Source organism: Lonchura striata, chromosome 1A (genome assembly GCF_050655825.1).
Source record: "Lonchura striata isolate lonStrDom1 chromosome 1A, ASM5065582v1, whole genome shotgun sequence".
Lineage (NCBI taxonomy): Eukaryota > Metazoa > Chordata > Aves > Passeriformes > Estrildidae > Lonchura > Lonchura striata.
This window is the reverse complement of record NC_140741.1, coordinates 61020824-61039475: the sequence shown is the minus strand read 5'-3', so window position 1 is coordinate 61039475 and position 18652 is coordinate 61020824. Positions and strand designations below refer to the sequence as shown.

At 36.3% G+C, this 18652-nt stretch overlaps 1 protein-coding gene across 7 annotated transcripts in view; it reads right to left on the bottom strand.

Moving 5' to 3' along the window:
- The window catches only part of IFT56 (intraflagellar transport 56), a 55904-nt gene that overhangs the window by 8762 nt on the left and 28490 nt on the right, over positions 1-18652 (bottom strand). For 2 of the 7 annotated variants that reach the window (XM_021552803.4, XM_085569885.1), the window contains exons 13-18: positions 14359-14447; positions 10473-10556; positions 8232-8301; positions 5702-5808; positions 3404-3537; positions 1888-2022 (exon numbers count right to left, since the gene is read on the bottom strand). In XM_021552803.4, the coding sequence (XP_021408478.1) occupies positions 1911-2022; positions 3404-3537; positions 5702-5808; positions 8232-8301; positions 10473-10556; positions 14359-14447 (596 nt within the window). In that variant the 3' untranslated portion in view covers positions 1888-1910. Of the gene's footprint in view, positions 1-498; positions 2023-3403; positions 3538-4086; positions 4228-5701; positions 5809-8231; positions 8302-10472; positions 10557-14358; positions 14448-18652 lie in introns of those variants that run through there. The other 5 variants (XM_021552801.4, XM_085569886.1, XM_085569883.1 and 2 more) reach the window with 4 other exon arrangements.

Below are 18652 nucleotides of genomic sequence, written 5' to 3'. Positions count from 1 at the left end.
TTCCCAATCTGTTTCCAAGTTAATTAAACTGAGATGAAAAAGAAAAATGCTGTTCATGAGTGAAGTGTTTTGTAACTACTTTCAGAGAAAATACTGCTCCTTTCACACCTCTTTGGCATGAGTGTAACATTGACCGTGCTGAAAAGCTTATTGTTGCTAGTGTGATGGATCAGTTTCTAGATTTAAGTACAAGTAACCACAACTATCAATGTACTTCAAGACACATGAACAATGATACCCACATTTTTTGCTTAAAGCAGTAAAACCAGACACATTGTATGGCAGAAAGGTGTGCACGTTCTACATACACCCAGCTGCCTTAGTTTCAGCAAACTGCTATAAGATCAGGACCAAGGCCATTGGCTTACCTTTGACTGATTAATAAACATGCACTTAACAATCAGCCACAAACCTGCCCTCTTCCACAGCAAAATGAATATACTATTTCAACTTCTGCAGTATGAAGCAACACAGACCAATCAGACATTCAACTGTATATTCAAATAAAAAAGCTTTAATCAATGCACAGAGAATGTGGTTCTGAATTCCCCTCAAAAGATTAAAAAATACTTCTTAGGTATTTTACAAATTAAAAAATGTAAAGTTTTCTTTTACAAATAATATACAAATGTTTTTTACTATCAAATGTATAAGACATTTTTATGTTACAGCTGTTGTCTTCTCCTAGTATTATGTATTCCCTGAACTGTTCTCCTTAAAAAAACAGGACAGCATAATAAATCCAAAAGTATAATGAATATATTGCTCACAACAGTGGTAAATGCTGAAGAAAATAATTCAAAAGATCTTTTTATCAATCAGATCGCGAAAGTTCTCATGGGAACTGTATTGACATGAATAAATGTCCTGAGTGTTAAATTTCAAAGTGAGATTGAACAATACCATCAGTCAAGTAAGTCTCCATGCACTGAAAAAGATGATAAGAGAGAAAACAATCCTTACAGACAAAAAAAACCCCAAATTAAGGTATTGATAATTGAAATTCATCCAGAAAAGTATACTCCTCAGAATATGGTTTGTATTTTACCCCAGATAGGTAATCTCTAAAAGTCCTGAAGAAAAGAGACTTTTCACAAGGGCATGTAGTGACAGGACAAGAGGGAATGGTTTCGAACTGAGATTATGTTTAACTTAGGTATCAGGAAGAAATTCTTTACTATAAGGGTGGTGAGGCACCGGAACAAGTTACCCAGAGCAGTTGTAGATGGCCCACCCCTTGAACTGTTCAAGGCCAGGTAGGAGAAAGCGTTGAGGAACCTGAGCAGCTCTGAGTAAAAAAAAAGCTGTCTGAAAGCTGTACCTGCCCATGGCAGGTTGGAACTAGGTGATCTTTAATGTCCCTTCCAACCCAAGCCATTTTATGATCATATGATTCTATGTTAAGCCTTTTGTATTATCTGATACTCTAGTACTGCCTAGTGGTATCACTGTCACCATCTCCATTTGCCACATTCCATCACTTGCTGAAGTAGGTTTGTTTGAGTCATGTAACAAATGATTCTTCTCCAGATGCTGGAAAAAAAAAACCCACCATGCAGTTCAGTAACTTTTGTGGAGGAATCTGGAGAACATTTGAGGAGCACCTTGATTTTGTACACAGTTGAAACTACTCTTAAGAAAAAATCTTTGAGGAATAGAGTGGTGCAACAGAAAAAGTACCAATGAAGTTTTAATTTAAAAAAGAAAGCAAAAAAAACCCCAAAAAAAACCAATTTGCTGTATGTTTTGAATCTCACTGCAGGACATTCTTTCTCAGCTGAGTCAACCTGCTTGAATGCCTAAAGTCCTGCAAGGAAGGAGATACCCAGAATGCATAGGAGAAACCAAGACTCTTGTCTTGCAGCCAGACATACAGTAGCAACTGACCTGGTTCATTCTGTGACACTGACTCAAACAGGGACTCTGTTCTCCTTGGCCCACTTTTTCATGACGCGAACAATGTACTCTACTTGAGAATTACCAGTGCTCTTCAGAAGGTGCAGTACTTCCCGCAGAGTCTCTCTACAAAGGTGAAAAGCAAAGATTTCAGTGAAGGTTAGACCCACTTGACACAATAAACTGCTCACATCAAACTATTTCACAAAACATGGATCCTCTGAGACAGAGAGGTCAAGTCATCTACAGTGCTGGAAAGATTAAAATGCACACTAGATAAGCCCAGAGACAAAAAAAAGCAACCAATGAAAATGTCTTGTATTCAACTGTAAAGAAATGGTAAGTTAATAAAATCACCAAAATGTAATTAGTGTGTGCATATGTAAGAATTTGTATATATACCCTCACTCCTGCAAAATTGTTCCCCAGAACAAACCAAACTTCAAAAAAAATCTTTAATGTTATTTGCTAGTCTTTAGTATGGCAACATCTAGCTCAATGCTGCTGAAGCACTTTACACATAACACAATACACATAAACACAAATAACAAGGAAATCAACATTCCTAATAGAATAAACCTATTATTATTAAGCATATATAAATCCTGCTGCAGTTTGCCAGTTAGTTTACAGTAAGAACTTAATTGCATATTTTGAAAAACAGGCAAGTTATGTGTATTTTACTGCATCTGCTGTAGTGATTGCTAAAAGGACACTTGAAAGTTATAGTAGTTAATGAGATTATTCCAGCAGAGAAGTGAAAAGAAGGAAGGTGTAGAAGCCAAGATACACACCTACCAGTCATCTAGGAAATAGCAACTTTGGCCAGAAGACAATGGGCATCTGGCATCACAGCAGTATATTCACAAGGGAGCAGTTCTTAAATACAGCTTCACTACTCTCTCTCATTCCCCCATCCAGTGAAATGGGCCGAAAACAAAATTATCAGTAACACAGATGATTTCCTTTAAGCTTTCATCAAGTAAGTATAATTGCATGACACGGTCAATGTCTTCAGAAGGCAAATTTTAATGAAAGTACAGTCTTATCTACTCTTTGTTTAGAAAAATCATGTCCTTCCTACAGTGTTGAGTAAATGTTTCCTTAGTTCTGTTCTATGCATTTTAAAATGTCATGTTATAGTTTTCCATTCTTACACCATCAACATGAAATGATCTTGGTTTCCCCCAGTAAATGAACATACTATTACACTTATAACCTAGCTTTTCCTAGTGATGATGACTAAAGTATTTTGGTATTTTATAGTCCACAGTACTTGCTCATAAATTATTTTCTACCATATATTCTATAACTGTTGGTGTGGAAGATACACTTTCAGCCGAAAACTGCATATGGAGCTTCTGGATGGAGTGTCTATTCTCTGAAAGGTCAATAAAAGATTGGAAGATGATATGTAGTCCTAAGGCTGAGGTTATGATTCTGGCTTACAGCTAGCTGAAAATAGGAGAAGAGCAAAATAAATTCAGATACAACACAGAATACTCACTTTGCTTCTCGACCAGCTAAGATCATTTGAAATACACCCACACAAGCACCTCTCTTGCCTTCCCAGTATTCAGGATTATTGTCCAGTCTCTCCAGAACATCAAAGGCTTTGGCTGAATAGTAAAACTGACGCATCTGCACAGAAAGTGAAACATTATTCCTGACCACCTTTCAGAAGGGCATTAAAAACACTGAGCCCAGTTTTCTGAAATCAGCAGTAAACTGTAGAAGCAATGTGCATTTTCCTGTTTTTCTGTAGGCAGCAAGTGACACAGAACAGGGACACTGCAGTTAGAGAAATGGGAAACAGGTCGTATTACAACATCTTTTTTTGAGGTGCACTTATCTAGTGTTGTACCAACCCAAAACTCTTGACAGAATATCAACTTCCAACTAGTCCAGACATGTGAAAATGAAACCACATTTCCTCATGTAGACATGGCCACATAAATTTGTTTATCTTCTGGGTTTAACTTAATATTTTTTCTTCGCTGTTACAATATTGTACAAAAGAAGATTCAGTGACTCTATAATCCAAAATTTTCCCTAGCTTAGGAAAATCCAGTGTGTACCCTATCTTTTCTGCCTTAGGTTCTCTACTTGTAATTAGGAACCAGGAGAAAGTTGCTTGGCAAGTCAATGCAAAAGGAGTGACCAGATTAACTGTGGCTTTTGAAGTCAGCATAGCACATCTCATGTGGGCTGTATGAGTGCTCTCCACTTGAGCAAGCCTGAAGGACAATGCTGTTTGTGACTAGCATCTTCCCATGAGCGATCACAGAAGGTAGATTGAGCATAACCTCCTGTCCTTTGGTAGCTAGAAGCCTGCAGAAAAAAAAAAAAGCAGGCTGTGGGAGCTACATTTGGAAACCTTAGTCAGAGAAACACTGGTACTACAGGATGAGTAATAATTCCCTTTTCTTCACATAAATGTTGATTTTAACCACTGGGGACTGGCAAAAATGTATGGGAATAAAAATAGTTAGTATTGACACTATCAGATGTGTCAGCTAAAAAGAAAAATTAGAATACTGATCTATCCAAATTAGTATCTGATCTAGTTCCACTAATCAGGTACAGGTTTAATTTTCTCCTTCTATCTGACATAAATCTAGGAAATACTTCACCCCAAGTCATGCGCTGTTCCCCATATGGACAAGATGGGCTATTTCATAAAAAGCATCAAGAAATTAGCATGAAATCCTGCATGCCAACTTCCTCACTGAACAATTTTTATCAGCACAGCAATGAGGCATCCAGCTACACCACCTCTCAGGACACTGCTGACCTTGTTCCATTCATGCTCATTCTGTTTTCTGTTGAGCAAAGCCTAATGCAACTGCCTTCCTAAGTTACATCTCTGGTGCTGTCTGTGGAACTCCAATATAATGTAATGTTTCAGAAACAACTGAAAAATGCCATATAAAATCAAACAACATGGACCTTGCCATTTCGTTCAAGAGGTACAATGGCTCCTCGTGTAGAAAGACAAATTATATTACTAAAGTAACAATTTTGGAGCAGTCATTTATGGCCATATGTAGACACATAATTAGGCTGAAAAATTTAGTTCTATAAATGCAGCTTTTAAGAGCTCTAGAAAATTCAAAATGTGCACCTACTTCTCCTCTTCAAGACAAGAAGCTTTTGAAAAGAATTAAGATAAAGCAATCAACTGATTTAAGTGAGACTTTAAATTATCCAGGGAGAGATTTTACATGAGGTCTGATTTTCAACCTGCTTTCACAAATTGCATCTATGGGAAACACCAGAGGCATAGTCACTTGTTTGAGCAACTAGACTTTTAAGGGTAAGATGGTAACTTAGTACTTGAAAGATGTACAAGGGATAATTCTTTCAGTTTTAGAATACTACTTTTGAGATCACAAGGAGTATCTCCCATTACAAACTTTAAGGAAAACACTATACTGTCCTGGAAAAAAAAAAAAAAAGAATGAGGTATCTTGCTAAATCTATGCTAGATTTTTTTTCCTTTAAAGTTTTTTGTCCTTTCTACCCATAGTAGGATTCTCATAGTAGGAGAAACAACTGTTATTATTGTAGCTCAACTATGCAGTAATTTACCAACATTTTAATGAGTTCTCTACCAAGAAGGCCTGTAGGTACTTATGATACTAATACTGACTAATCCTTGCCAACTCATCCACATTATTAGACATCCTGTCATTATTAAAGAAAATTCACTAGTGATGACAATGATAAAAAGTATATTAAAAAAATTGTTGGTACAATCACTGAATTAACATGTCATACACCAAGCTCTAAAGAGAAAACTCACTTTGTAACAATCATTTGCAATGAGCTGCAATAGGTTAAAGGAGTCCCCTGATGTTTCCATCTTCAGATAGAGCTTCCAGGCTAGCTGTGGTTTCTTATTCATAATATCTGCAATAACAAGAAAAAGCTGGAATTGTGAAAAGAATATGCTATGCACAATATTCAGTGGCAGGTGGAACAGATATTTCTGTATTTCTTTTCCTCAGCCGTGAGCATGAGGCTGGGAAGGGGCTTATCCTTATCTTCTGCCTTACTAGTGATAACAGCCGATTCAGCAGAGAATACCAGTGTCAAAAGGAATAATTACAGTGTTTACATATTAATTTATATTAATAAACAATAAACAGATAAGCAATAAGAACAACTCTCATGATTTAATTTAATCCGTGATTAAGGGACCGAATGGAAAGCATCAGAGAAGTTTTTTATGCAGGACAATGAACGATGGCAAGCCATTTATATGGTAGGATTTAGGATTGTGTGTTCTTATACACAAAAAAAATTTGAATTGCCACCAAATTGAGGTCTTTAATACTTGGTGCCCATGTCAGTCCAAACATTATATTCCCATGATTCACAACAAATCAAAAGGAGAGGGCAGAGGTTGAAGCCCCTCCAAGCATAACAAAACTTGTCATTACTACAAAAAAATGTTTCTAAATTCCTGAGATGCCATGCTGGTTTTAAATTTGTGTATAAGACTAGAATTTTTCATTGGTCTTCAACTTTAAACATCACTGGTATACACAATTAGAAATAAATTAATCTGAATCTTCTGTCTCAATGAGTAGAAATTCTACTAGGGTGTTTAAACACAAAGGTTCTATTTCTTGGTGATAAAAAGCCATTATCTTGAATCTATGGTTGGTATTCATAATTCCAGGTTCATTCAAACACTGGGAGAAAAGAAAATGAAAGTAAGTTTTCCTTTCTTTTTCAAGCCTTAACAGCTGCTCTGAGAGTACCTGGCTATTCACATAAGGATCAGTCTTGTGCTTTTTCAAAAGAGGGACTGTTTAGCTTGTTATTTCTGTGTCCACTGTGTCTATACTAATATTGCAGGTAGAATGGATGGTAATCAACAATAAACACGTAACACCAAATCACAGAATTTATAGACTCTTCTCATTTAGGAGGCAGCAAGACGTCAAGTTTGATTTATTGCTCATCAGTTCCAAATACCATATACAGTGGTAAACAGCCAGTTCTCAATTTCTAACACCAATCTACCTATAGTAATGTAGTTCTGTGCTAACCCAATGTTTTTTGACCTTCTCTTCAAGAATTTGGTATAAATAGTATTGAGGTACTAAACAAAAAATTACATTGTTATGCAAAAGGATGCATTTCTGGTACTTTTTGCCCCTTGGAAATATTTCAGCATTGAATTGTTTACTACTCAATCCCTAATTGTACTCTGACATTAATGTATTATAATGTGATCTGTTAGTAATTTACATACTTGACACAAAAAGATAACTATATTAATCATTCCCATAAAAATTCAAATAAAACATTCATACATAAAACACTCAAACACAATCTGGTACTGCAGCTTAATTAGAAAGGAAATAAACTGACACATCCTAAAACAGAGTCATAAATAGGCATCCCTATGGGTGATGTGACTGTCTGGAAAGATCATGTTAGGAGATGTTTACTCCATTTGCAATACGGCATAACATCCCAAAGCATACACATTTACATTTCAGGTAAAACTGCTGAAAATAGTTTGATAAGAAAACATTTTCATATTGAGGCACTGTAAGGAAAATGAATTGGCCTAAGGAGTCTCAGACTCGAGTCCTTAGAAAAGCCCACTTCTATACTATTTTGTATGTGGCACTGCAGATGTCTGTGTACTGAGGTGTACTCTGCAGTGTTTTAAAAACTGGTAAATAACAGTAAATAAGATTTGCCATACAATATTAAACACAGCAAAAGTTTCCTAGATTCAAGGAAATTCAAGGAAAGAACTCTTATAAGAGTTTTTGGAAGAAAAACACATGCTGGAGATTATAATATCCCTCAGGCACAGGAGTTTTGACAACATATAAAGTAACATGGTAGGAAGAAAAAATACTGTGTGTGCTTGCCTGATTCCTCTCTTCCCTAGACATCTGACAGTGGCTAACCTTGAAGGCAGACAGACCCTTGAGCCTGACCCAGTATGAATGCTTCTATTTTGTGTTTTACTCTGAACATTTTAGAATTGCAACTCAGTCTTTTAAGACAGAAAGTCTTCACTCAAGCAATTGAGTTGACAATTGAGAAGAAAAAGGGTCACTGGTCAGGACAAAGCTGCATTGACAGTACTATAACAGCACTGCACTGAAGCAGTAATTGCTTATAAAAGCCAGAGGTATGAAAAGTGCAATAATCACCCACACTATAACTAGTGCAATCAGCTTTTCACTTTCATAGTCCTGAAACCACCTACAACCTTAAATTCAATTAGGAGAGTGGATTGCCAAGACTGACGCAAGAGAGGAGGATCTGTATTCTGCAATGCTGAAAGTAAAGTGACTCACAGCAGCGAGCCAGCCAGCTAAGGTAAACAAAATCACTTTTTATCTTCTCACTCTGGATCAAAAGGAACACCTGCAGGAAGAAGGAAAATAAAAGATTATACACGCATATACTTTTACACAAACAGAAGGCAAACCTTCCTCATTTCAACACACAGATAAGGTTTAAGTCACACAAACAAGTGCTCATGAGAAGAGTATGGGTATGCAATTGCAGTGTAGGGGGCATCCCTCTGTTTGGAGTAGGTGGAGGATTCACACAGTGCCCTGTTTATCATGGGACTTGTGCAGCTTTGGAACACCAAGCTGTGCAGAGGGTGCGGCCTGCCCTGAACAAGTGCCAGTGGCGGCCATGCAACACAAACAGCACAAAGGAACACTGGGTCTGTGGGAAAAGCTATTTGGAATGTGTTTGTTTAGAAAGCAATACAAGCAATTGTATTAGCATCTTCTTGAAATACTACAAGTTTCACATATAGATGAGACTTTCCTTCCATACATGTCAGATCATTCTAGGTCTGCAATAAGCCATTTCTAACCATTTTGGTTTCAGTAAGATTTTTCAAGCAAAGCATCCATCTTTCGTACCTTCTCTACAAATACAGGTTTGTTACATTCTGCATAAAAAGGGATGTGTGGGGGAAGTTATAAATTTTAAAATGTACTCTGGCTTTGCTCAAAGGAAAAAAAAGCTATTTATGCCTCTCCCAAGTATATTTGCAACTATACTGGATGCTACTGGCAAAAATCAAAATACCTTTATAGGAATAGATGTATGTACTGGAACAGTGAGTTACACAAATTACTGACATTTGTATTGCTTAAACATTGCTGATCCCCTAATTTAGAGGGGGAGGAGAAGGAGTAATAGTCAAGAAATAAAAAGAAAGCAGCATTATCACTGTAAGTAGCACTTTATCATATGTTTTATTTTATTATGTCCAGGGAGGTATGCTTTTAAATAACTTAGTAAGTGCTGTATGTAGATGTTTTACAAGTTTGTGAGACACTGGGGAAGACTGAGCTTCTTATGGAACTGCCATCATGACCCAAAATCAGACATGAGGCTAGATGAATCAATGTAATTATATAATTCTGGTATTTAAATGCATCACCTATATAACACAAGTTTCTATAGAACAGCTTCTAAAAAACATAAGAGGAAAAATGTAGATTAATGGGAGTTTACAAATTTGTGTTTCTTTGTTGCCTAGTTGCTGCTAAAACTTACTTATAGTATTATCATTTTTATGGAGTTTCAGGAATCAGCATAGCCTGCTAGCATAGTTTTGAAAGATTTTCCTGAAGCTAAGTGAATTGAAAACTTGTTGAATTGAAATATATATCCACCTTCCTTACAGTCTTGGATATTTTTCTTAAAGAGAGGTGCAATTTTGGGTCATAAAAATGAAAGGGTAAGGGTGCTTGATGGGAGGGTAGAGATGAGGGGGGGAGAAAAGTTGTAAAGCCAGGGGGGCTCTATTGTTGACAAACGTGGATAGTTAAAAAGTTAGAAAGACTGGAAAAACAAAATAAAATATAAACCCCAAACCAACCAAACCTATACGATTCACTTTAGACTATGTGGTGTAGGATTTTTTTTTTTTTTTTGTGGCTTGCCTTCTTTTCTGGTCTTGTGGAAAATGTTGCTTCCACATTCATAATAGCTATTTGCTTTTGCATATTTTAGTTGTAATTAAGTTTCTGCTGCACACAGACATAAAAAAAGTACTGGGTGTAGAAGTTAATCTCTTCCAGCTGCATAGTAATACTGCTGAATAAGATAGTGAGCACTTCCTCTTTTCCTCCCACATATCCCAGAGGAAGATTTTTCTTAAAACACAAATTTCTAGGGACACCTAGAAGCTCTTAACTATTCAGTGTCTTTTACTTAGCACGCCCTACTCAGTCTGAACAAAAAGAGTGCCCGGGATGCCAGACAAAGCTTAGAAAATCTGATTAAGAGGCCATTCTTTGATCAATTGGAGGTAGCTGCAAGTACTGTTGTGATGCACCACAAGCAACATGACTCCCTGTATACCTCACATTACAAGATTAGCAAGATAATCTTTTCTGAATAGTGCTCACTGAGAGTTTCAGTTCTCCTAAGAAGAGGAAGATGTTCCACAGAACCTGCTTAGTTTCAACCAACATGAAGATCTGGGTTGAAGAAAAGGAAGGAAAGAGGGGAATATGGGGGAAATGTTTTCATTGCTTTTTTTTTCAAAGAAAATAAATACATACCTCTTCAGCTTCACTAAAATTGCCCATTGCAGCTTTGGCTTGGGCATAGTTGAAGTTAAAAGTATCATTGTTGTAGAAGTAACTCTGAAAAATATGGACAAACCCCAAATAAATACAACAAAAAAATCTCCTCCCATGATAAAGCAACATTAAAAATACATTCCCCCGTCTCAATCTGAGTCAAACCATATAAAGAAGACAATGGGAAGGAAAAGAAAATCCCACATTAGGAACATATGCTATTTATAAACAGTGGGCAGAAGAATTATGGACTAGCTTTTCCATCCTACATTCATGACTACAAACACTGCTGAAACATTCCACAATATGAACTATGAGAGATCTGGAAAATGTTCCAAGCTTAAAATTGCAGTGGCAGCTTTTGTGGGTATAATTTTCACTTGGGGCAAGTGAAGACATGCTGTGCTGCCATGGTCTCTCACTTTCCAAGCACTTATTTCACCCCTAGGGTGGGTAAATAGGCAGTTGACTTCCTTGAGTCTTAAAGGCAGTTTAAGACAAACAAAACAGTTTGTTCTTCCAAGACTTGTCAAGTTTTGTCAAGAGATCCTGTACATCTGGTTATGTGATGGATGCTAATCTGACAAACTGAGTCTCGTGATGGAGGTGAGGCCACACTACTGGGCTGTAGCAGGCAGCACACCAGGTAATAGCACTACTGTAAGCAAGCCTTGCTTTAAGGTACCCTTCTCTGTAGCTGAAGTGCAACACTGAGTTTTTCCCTCCCATAACACTAGATATGAAACATCTGGTTTAGGATATATCAGATTCAACTAGCTGTATCTTCTCTGAAAAGATACATGGGTCAAAGCAGTAAATGTAACTCAAGGTACAGGTTAGGCTGATATTTGGGGTTGACCTGATCACAGCCAGATTGAAGTATAACTCAGATGACCAAAAGTCAGCTGTGTTTTACATTCAGCACTGTCCCACACTGCTGGACCAGTAGAGCTGGCAGAGGTAAGATAGAACATGATACCAGCTGTAAGCATGAATGGGATTGAGGATCCCTGCCCAGCAGCCATGCACTGCTTATGAGAAAGCATGGAAAAATAGGTGGTTTATCCAATATAGTTACTGCAAGAAAGCACCTCTGTGTGCATAACGGAAAGGTGTAGGGAAGAGAAATGTTTTTCCTTATACAACATTTATAAAGGAAGATCAGACTTTTGGTTTTTTTCCCCTCTTTAGAGTGAGGAGGAGGTAAAAAGCATAGTTGGGACTGCACAAAAGGTAAACAAAGCAAGGCACAAATCCCTTTCCCAGTAGTATCTTCTTTCATGATATAGGGACACTGAGGAACAACTTCCTTTCACTGTCATAGGCAGTCTACAAAGGGTACTGATTTAGTTCTCCCACACACATCAAGCTAGTGCCTTGAAAGGAAAGGTGAGGGATTGCCACTATTTGCCAGAAGTGCAGGTCTCACCCTAATAGTCTATTGTAGCATGCACAAGACAGCAAATACAGCAAGCCGTGTGACAGCATGAGGATGAACCGATTGGGGTGAACCTTAAGCTCAGTTTGTGAAAACATTTCAGTGCCCTTATGGTGAACTAACTAGGGGTTTCACCATATAAGGATTACGACATTTTATTGCATTCTTTCTCAACAGTAGTTTCATGTGAATCAGCACAAGTTCCAGGTTAAGCAAAGCTGGTGAGCCATATGCTACTTTTACTGCATTAATGCTTTCTTCTGTTCAAGTAGATCCCATTGTATTTTTTAATTAAAATGGAGAAGAACTTTCTTCAACAACCAAACTCAAAAAATGTGCCATTCTGTTCTGGCCATATTAAGTGTTAGAGATCAAGCCTACTGCAAAGCAAAATGAGGAGAAATTAACAAGTGCTGCTGATAATACAACACATTTACAGCAGCTAACTTTTTTTTTTTTTTTAAACCACCTTGTACGTACTGGACTCTACTCTTTTGTTGTTTTTAGAGATCTTCAATGTTTTCATAAAGCCAACTGTCTTCTGAGTGATGCCCATTTCAATGAGATACTAAGATACCCAGCGTAAAAATTAAGAATTCCCATTGTGGCCACAACTCAGCAGAGCCGGAATCAGGTTGTTTTTCACTCAGTTAATCCCTGACAGTGTTGTAATGTCACCCTCAGGGCAGCTGGCAATACATTTATGTCCTCTGAGGCTTTCTTATTCCTAAAGCAGTTTTAGTTGATCATGGATGAAAGCAGTGTTTCTTGAGAGAATACCAAGCAAATAATCTTCATAGAAGTCAGCTCCATTTTAAGAGCTGCAGAGATTCAACTGAAGTTTATTCCTGTGAATGAAACACGAAAGTAAATCCATGTATACACCTTGCCTATAACATAGTACAGAAATAATTATTTCTGCATTCTTGTGACCTATAGAGAAGAGAAATTACTTAAGTAAATTTGAGCATGGCTAGTCTCAGCTGAAAAATTATGAGAATGATCAATTACTTCAAAAGGAACAAGATAGAAAATTTGTAGTAGGCAGTAAATTTTTGTCCCATATACCTTGGAGGTGGTTTGTAATCACATTTAACTTTGACCTTTTCAGTTTAGAACTAGTTGTTTAAGAACCTTTTCAAGGAAATAGAAAGAGCTGAGCTTATCTGTGGAGGAGTTAATTGCACTATAAATGTAAGGAATACATAGAATTAATTCTCTGGAAATTACCATCTATACCCATTGGCAATAAACTGAGACCAGATGACCAGCTCTAACTAGAAATCCAACTTTTAGATGGCTCAAGTAAGGCAAAGCAATTCTTACTGTTAATTTCCTTTTTTTCAATTACACACATACTCCAGTTTGGAGTGGTGGTGGTGTATCTCTTCATTCCACTACACTGGAGCCATTCCAGTGGCTAAAGCCACTGGGATTTCTTCAAAAGTCTCCTTCCAAACAAAGTTTAAAATCACTACACCTTCACTATTTTTCACTCATCAGCTGCTTTTGGGCACCATTACAACAATGTTTTTCTTTAGATCTCATACTCCTTATAACATTGTAGTTATAAGGAATGTATCTCATCTTGCGTATCTCCCAGTTCTTTTAATAATTTCTTTTAAAATTCTTATTCCTCTTCCTACTAAACACAGAGTTGTCTCAACTCTAGTTTCAAACCACTGGAACAAGACTGCAATCATTTAATGCATAACCACACTCCAGCCTCCCTATTTCTTCACATCTGACTAACTGTGTAAGTTATACCCATTCTATTCAATGATCTGATAATACTGGATGTTGACTTCAAGCTTCTCTTATTTTGAAAAATGCAACATTGTCTGCAGGGTACTCATATAACTTCTGCAAAAATAACATTCCTAACTTATTTTTATTACTTACTGCTTTGGTAATACTGCCCTATTTTAGCCCTTCAGTGACTGCTTTCCCTGTAAAATGTAAATGTTATTCCTTTCAGAGTTTTTCGTGTCCTACCTTCCTTACACACTCTTATTCACTAAAATGTTGTCTGCAATTATTAACCAGTGCCAATAATCTCTATCACTCACTTGATAAGTCTTATCATTTGGGTTTTTTTCCTCTATGCTGCCCGCCCCATAAATATACACTTTTGTTAAAATTGTCTTCCTTTAATTATATTTCTTACCTTCTGTGATGCCACCAGAAAGCCTGATAATGATTAGATTACAAGCATGCCCACCATGCTGCATGGTACTATTTTCTAAACTGCCTCTTTACATTTTAATCCAATTACTGTACTGAGCACTTCTGTCCCGCTATCACTCCTGTGCTTTATTTTTACTGATTTGTTTCTGTATCTTTTTATGTTTCCATTGTGTCTCACATAGTACAGTCTAAAAGTAGTGATTCCATACAGTACTACCAACACTAAATAACAATACTAACCTTGATTGAGTTGAGGTAAATTAGGACATTAGGAAATTGTCTAAGAAGAAAGAAGCAGGAGGACATGCACTGTCTCCCTGGAATGGTATCTAAAATTCAAAAGAGAAATGCAAATTTGTAGACTTTGAAAACACATGGTAATGGCAATCACTGCCAAGATTGCTGGCACCTCTGAAAGCAGCTAGTTTCTAAAAATAGTGTAGCTTGCCTTTTCAGGCAAAGGACCATACTGAAGGTTAAAAAAATTCCATTTGTTCATCTTGTCAACTCTCTCTACAGCATCCAATAACTTTTGCAAGACTTTGTTCAACAGCAAACTCTACAGAGACAAATAACAATTTTACCTAACAGGCCTTTTCCATGACACAATTTACATAGTAAAATTTTACCATGAATTATTCTTACTCTTAGGAACTGACCCTGTACACAAAGCCTGAGTTTGTTATTCTTACACCATTAGCCTTCTTTCTTTAAAATTATGTTTTTCAGTTATCCTTGACAAAGAAAATACATATTTTAATTTTAGTTTGAGTTAGAGAGTAAACTTGCTATACTGAAAATATTGTTATAAAAAAGAATTAATGCAGGAACAGGTAAAATACTAAGTGATATCAGATAGTATGGAAATTAATGTTCATGCATGTGGATTACCACATTGCTCACAAGAGGTAAAGCCATAAATAAGTTACACATATCAGTTTGAATGAGCATCACTCCACTTTGCTGCTCCCAATGTCATCATAACTTTGTTGCAACCATATTATGCTGTCACCTACTCTAACATTGCAAGCTGTGTTACTGAAAGCTATCGCAAAGCTGTTTTAAATATTCTGAAGTAAGCCTACTACAACTAATTTTGATAAGACCCAGCTAGCAGACATGGATGTATCCAGGTAGCAGCTGGGAAGGCCTAAATGGAAGAGATATCAAATCACTACTATTCCACTACATCAAGTGATCATTAGAGAGGATGCTGCTCTGTGCAGTTTGGAAAGGTGACAGAGATACGATTTTAAGGCCACCAATATCCCAAAGGTAATCTGCTTCTGACTATTGATTACCATCAATCTATCCACATAAAAAAATTAAAATAACTTCTCTATATGAAGAAATTTCATGTAACAAAAGATCAGTATTTTGACTCCATACCACCACACAAAATTAAGCATTCAACTGGAAAACAGTATATTCTCCTTTAAATATAATAAGTAGTAATTATTCCTGGAAAGCACTATATAAGATGTCAAAATACATTTCAAAGGAAAGCAAAATAGTCTCATTTTTTATCTTTTAGGACTAGGCTATACTGAGCTTGGATGTCCTATCATTTCTATATAGAGACAATCAATCCTTATCTATGTCTGAACCATACCATTCAGTTCTCCAACTTCAGAAGATTATTTGGTTATTTGTGAAATAACCTGTTCACTTGGGAGCAGAAACTGGCCTGTATATTTATCTGTCTTTTTTTACATGCAGGTATAGTTTTCATGACAAATATATGCCTTTACCAGACAATAACAGAAACAGTTTTATAAAAAAGAGCCAAGAAACATTGATTAACAAGACTAGAGACAAGTCAAAAATGCCCCTTTTCTCTGAAATTTAATTTCTGAAGTTCATAAAATGACAATTTATTTGAACAAAATTTTTAAAATTCAAAACATGCAAAGTAGACTTAAAACTGAGGGTGCTTTTTTAGTAAAAATGAATCACAGTAATAAAATATTAGAAACACAATATTCCCATAAACAAATTGAGTGTTTCTAAATTTTAGTATTTATTCTTATGTTCACATTTTGGCAGAAAGTTTTATTATCCCAGCACACCATCCCCCATATATTTTACTGAAAGATTCAGTTTAAAAAATCAAACAAGTAAAACATCTGTGTATCTTAAACAACTCAGCAATGAATACTACCTAGTGACAGAAAAACTAGAATTTTCTAATTCACTCCATGTGGCTTGTGCAGAAACAGGAAAAAATTGAAAAAATTCACTTGAAAAAATTACTTAGGGTGACTTAAGAGAACTTCAAAGAAAAGACTGCATGAAGTTCAGAAGAAATGTTTCATTCCTCTCACTCAACATCAAACATGCCTGAGTTGGTCCTAAAAGAAGACCATTGAAAACAAATGGGATGCTCTTTTTCACTATACTTGCAGTGGTTTTGGGTAGTTTGTGAGACTTATGCTAAGCACCAGAAACATTGCATTTATTGGGAATATTAATTTGTTTTCACTGATGTTCCTCTTGCCCCATTTCCTCCTTAAAAGAAATCTGATCTCTTTAATTTCCCATCCAGATGAGACCCTAATAGAAGAGAATGAGAACTAGCTATAAAAATCTACTTATATCCTCCTTCATAATGTCTGTTCCATTTCACGTCATTAGAATTAAGAATTTTTATCAAGCGTAAAAAAACCTCAAACTGTTCTTCCGGTGGTATGTCTGCTGCTAGAGAATGAATATTGACTCCTACACCCTTAGTGCTTCTTGGATGTTTTTTAGTTTTTATTTTGTCTGTCCCCTATTAAAGTATCCAACATAAGATAAAATGTGTATATTTAATGGAAATTACTTGCACATTAATTCAGTTTAGTCCATGTTCCTTGAACCTCCAAGGCAGAGATCTAATTAAGAAAAGCAAAGGGCTTAATTGATGACTACAAATGACTTTACAAATAAATGACGCTGTCTTCTTCCTAATCTCCTGTTGCTGCTTTTCATAATGCAGTCAATGGGATTTCTACAGTTAATAAAAGCAAGTCAGAAAAAATATTCCACATCTTCATTTTAATCCATTATTTTTTGATAACCCACATTAAAAGAAGTCTTGTAGATTGTTGTGGTTTAACCCCAGCTGGCAACTAAGTACCACTCAGCTGCTTGTTCACTCCAACCTCCTGCCCCCTAAAAAAAGTAAAGCTTGTGAGTTGAGATAAGAATAGTTTGATAATTGAAATAAGATATTATTAATAATAATAGTAATGAAAAGGGGACAGAAAGAGAGAAAGGAATAAAACTCAGGAGAAACAAATAACCCAGAATACAATTGCTCACCACCAACCCAGCCCCTCCCCAGACTACAGTAAGCCCCTCCCAGCCAACTCCCCATGGTTCATGTACTGGGCATGGTTTTCTATGGTATGAAATAACCCTTTGGCTCATTCAGATCAGCTGTCTGGGCCATGCTCCCTCCCAACTTCTTATCCAGCTCCTCACTGGCACAGCATGGGAAATCAGAAAGTCCTTGACTTTGCAAATCTAAAACATCACTGTGTTACTAACTTTATTCTCATACTACATTCAAAATGCAGCACTATACCATTCTCTAAGAAAAAAATTAAGTCTATCCCAGGCAAAACTGGAACATAGGCCCAGCAGTTGCAAGAAAAGACACAGCAAACGATTTCCTTACTCTAGAAAAAAACTACCTACTTCTGTATTGTAAATCTGCAATGCAGTTAAGCAACTTGATGAGGATCTTAAAGGTCCTTGGAAGGACTAGCTTGATGGGAAGTGCTGAAGCATGACCTACACACTTGAACAGCATGGCTGGCTACTTAGGAAAAGCCCAAGTATAAAACCAGCAAGAATTCCATTCTCTGTTCTAAATCCAGCAAAACAAATAACCACAAGTATTCAACACAGTGACTAATAGTCTAAGTTACCTAAAAACAGAATAACTACTATATTGGATCCAAGGTTTGTCTAGTTCAGAGTTTGCTGGGTAAGAATATACAGCTATAGAAAGAAGGTATTCTAATTTCACATATAATACATACTGTGTGTGATGGCATTTCTGCTGAAGTTCATCCCAGCTTTCAACAACACTGAGGACTTAATCACTGCTGAAAAATTTGTGTTAAATAGCCAATTGCCTTTAAATCTACAACTTCTTTTATACATTCTGGTTCTCACAAGTTTCTCTATTAAATAAGTTGTGTTATGTGAAAAAGTAGTTAATGCTGCTTATTTAATTGTCTTAAGTGATAATTTATGTCAATTTTCTTTGATTTTTGTATTGTACAGTAAATAATTCTTCTCTATTTCTCTTTTCCTTGTAATTTATGATGTACATAATCAAACTTAGTCATCATTTTTTAAACCAGGTATTCTGCTTTACTTAATCTCTCCTTTTCACTTACTTAAAGAATCTATCTCCTTTCTTTGTTCATCCTTGCTGTATTTATTGTATCCTTTCTTGAGCTACTATTTTTAAAAGAAATATAAGGACCAGAACTGTAGACAGTATTCAAGGAAAAGAATCACGTCTATATACAATGACAGT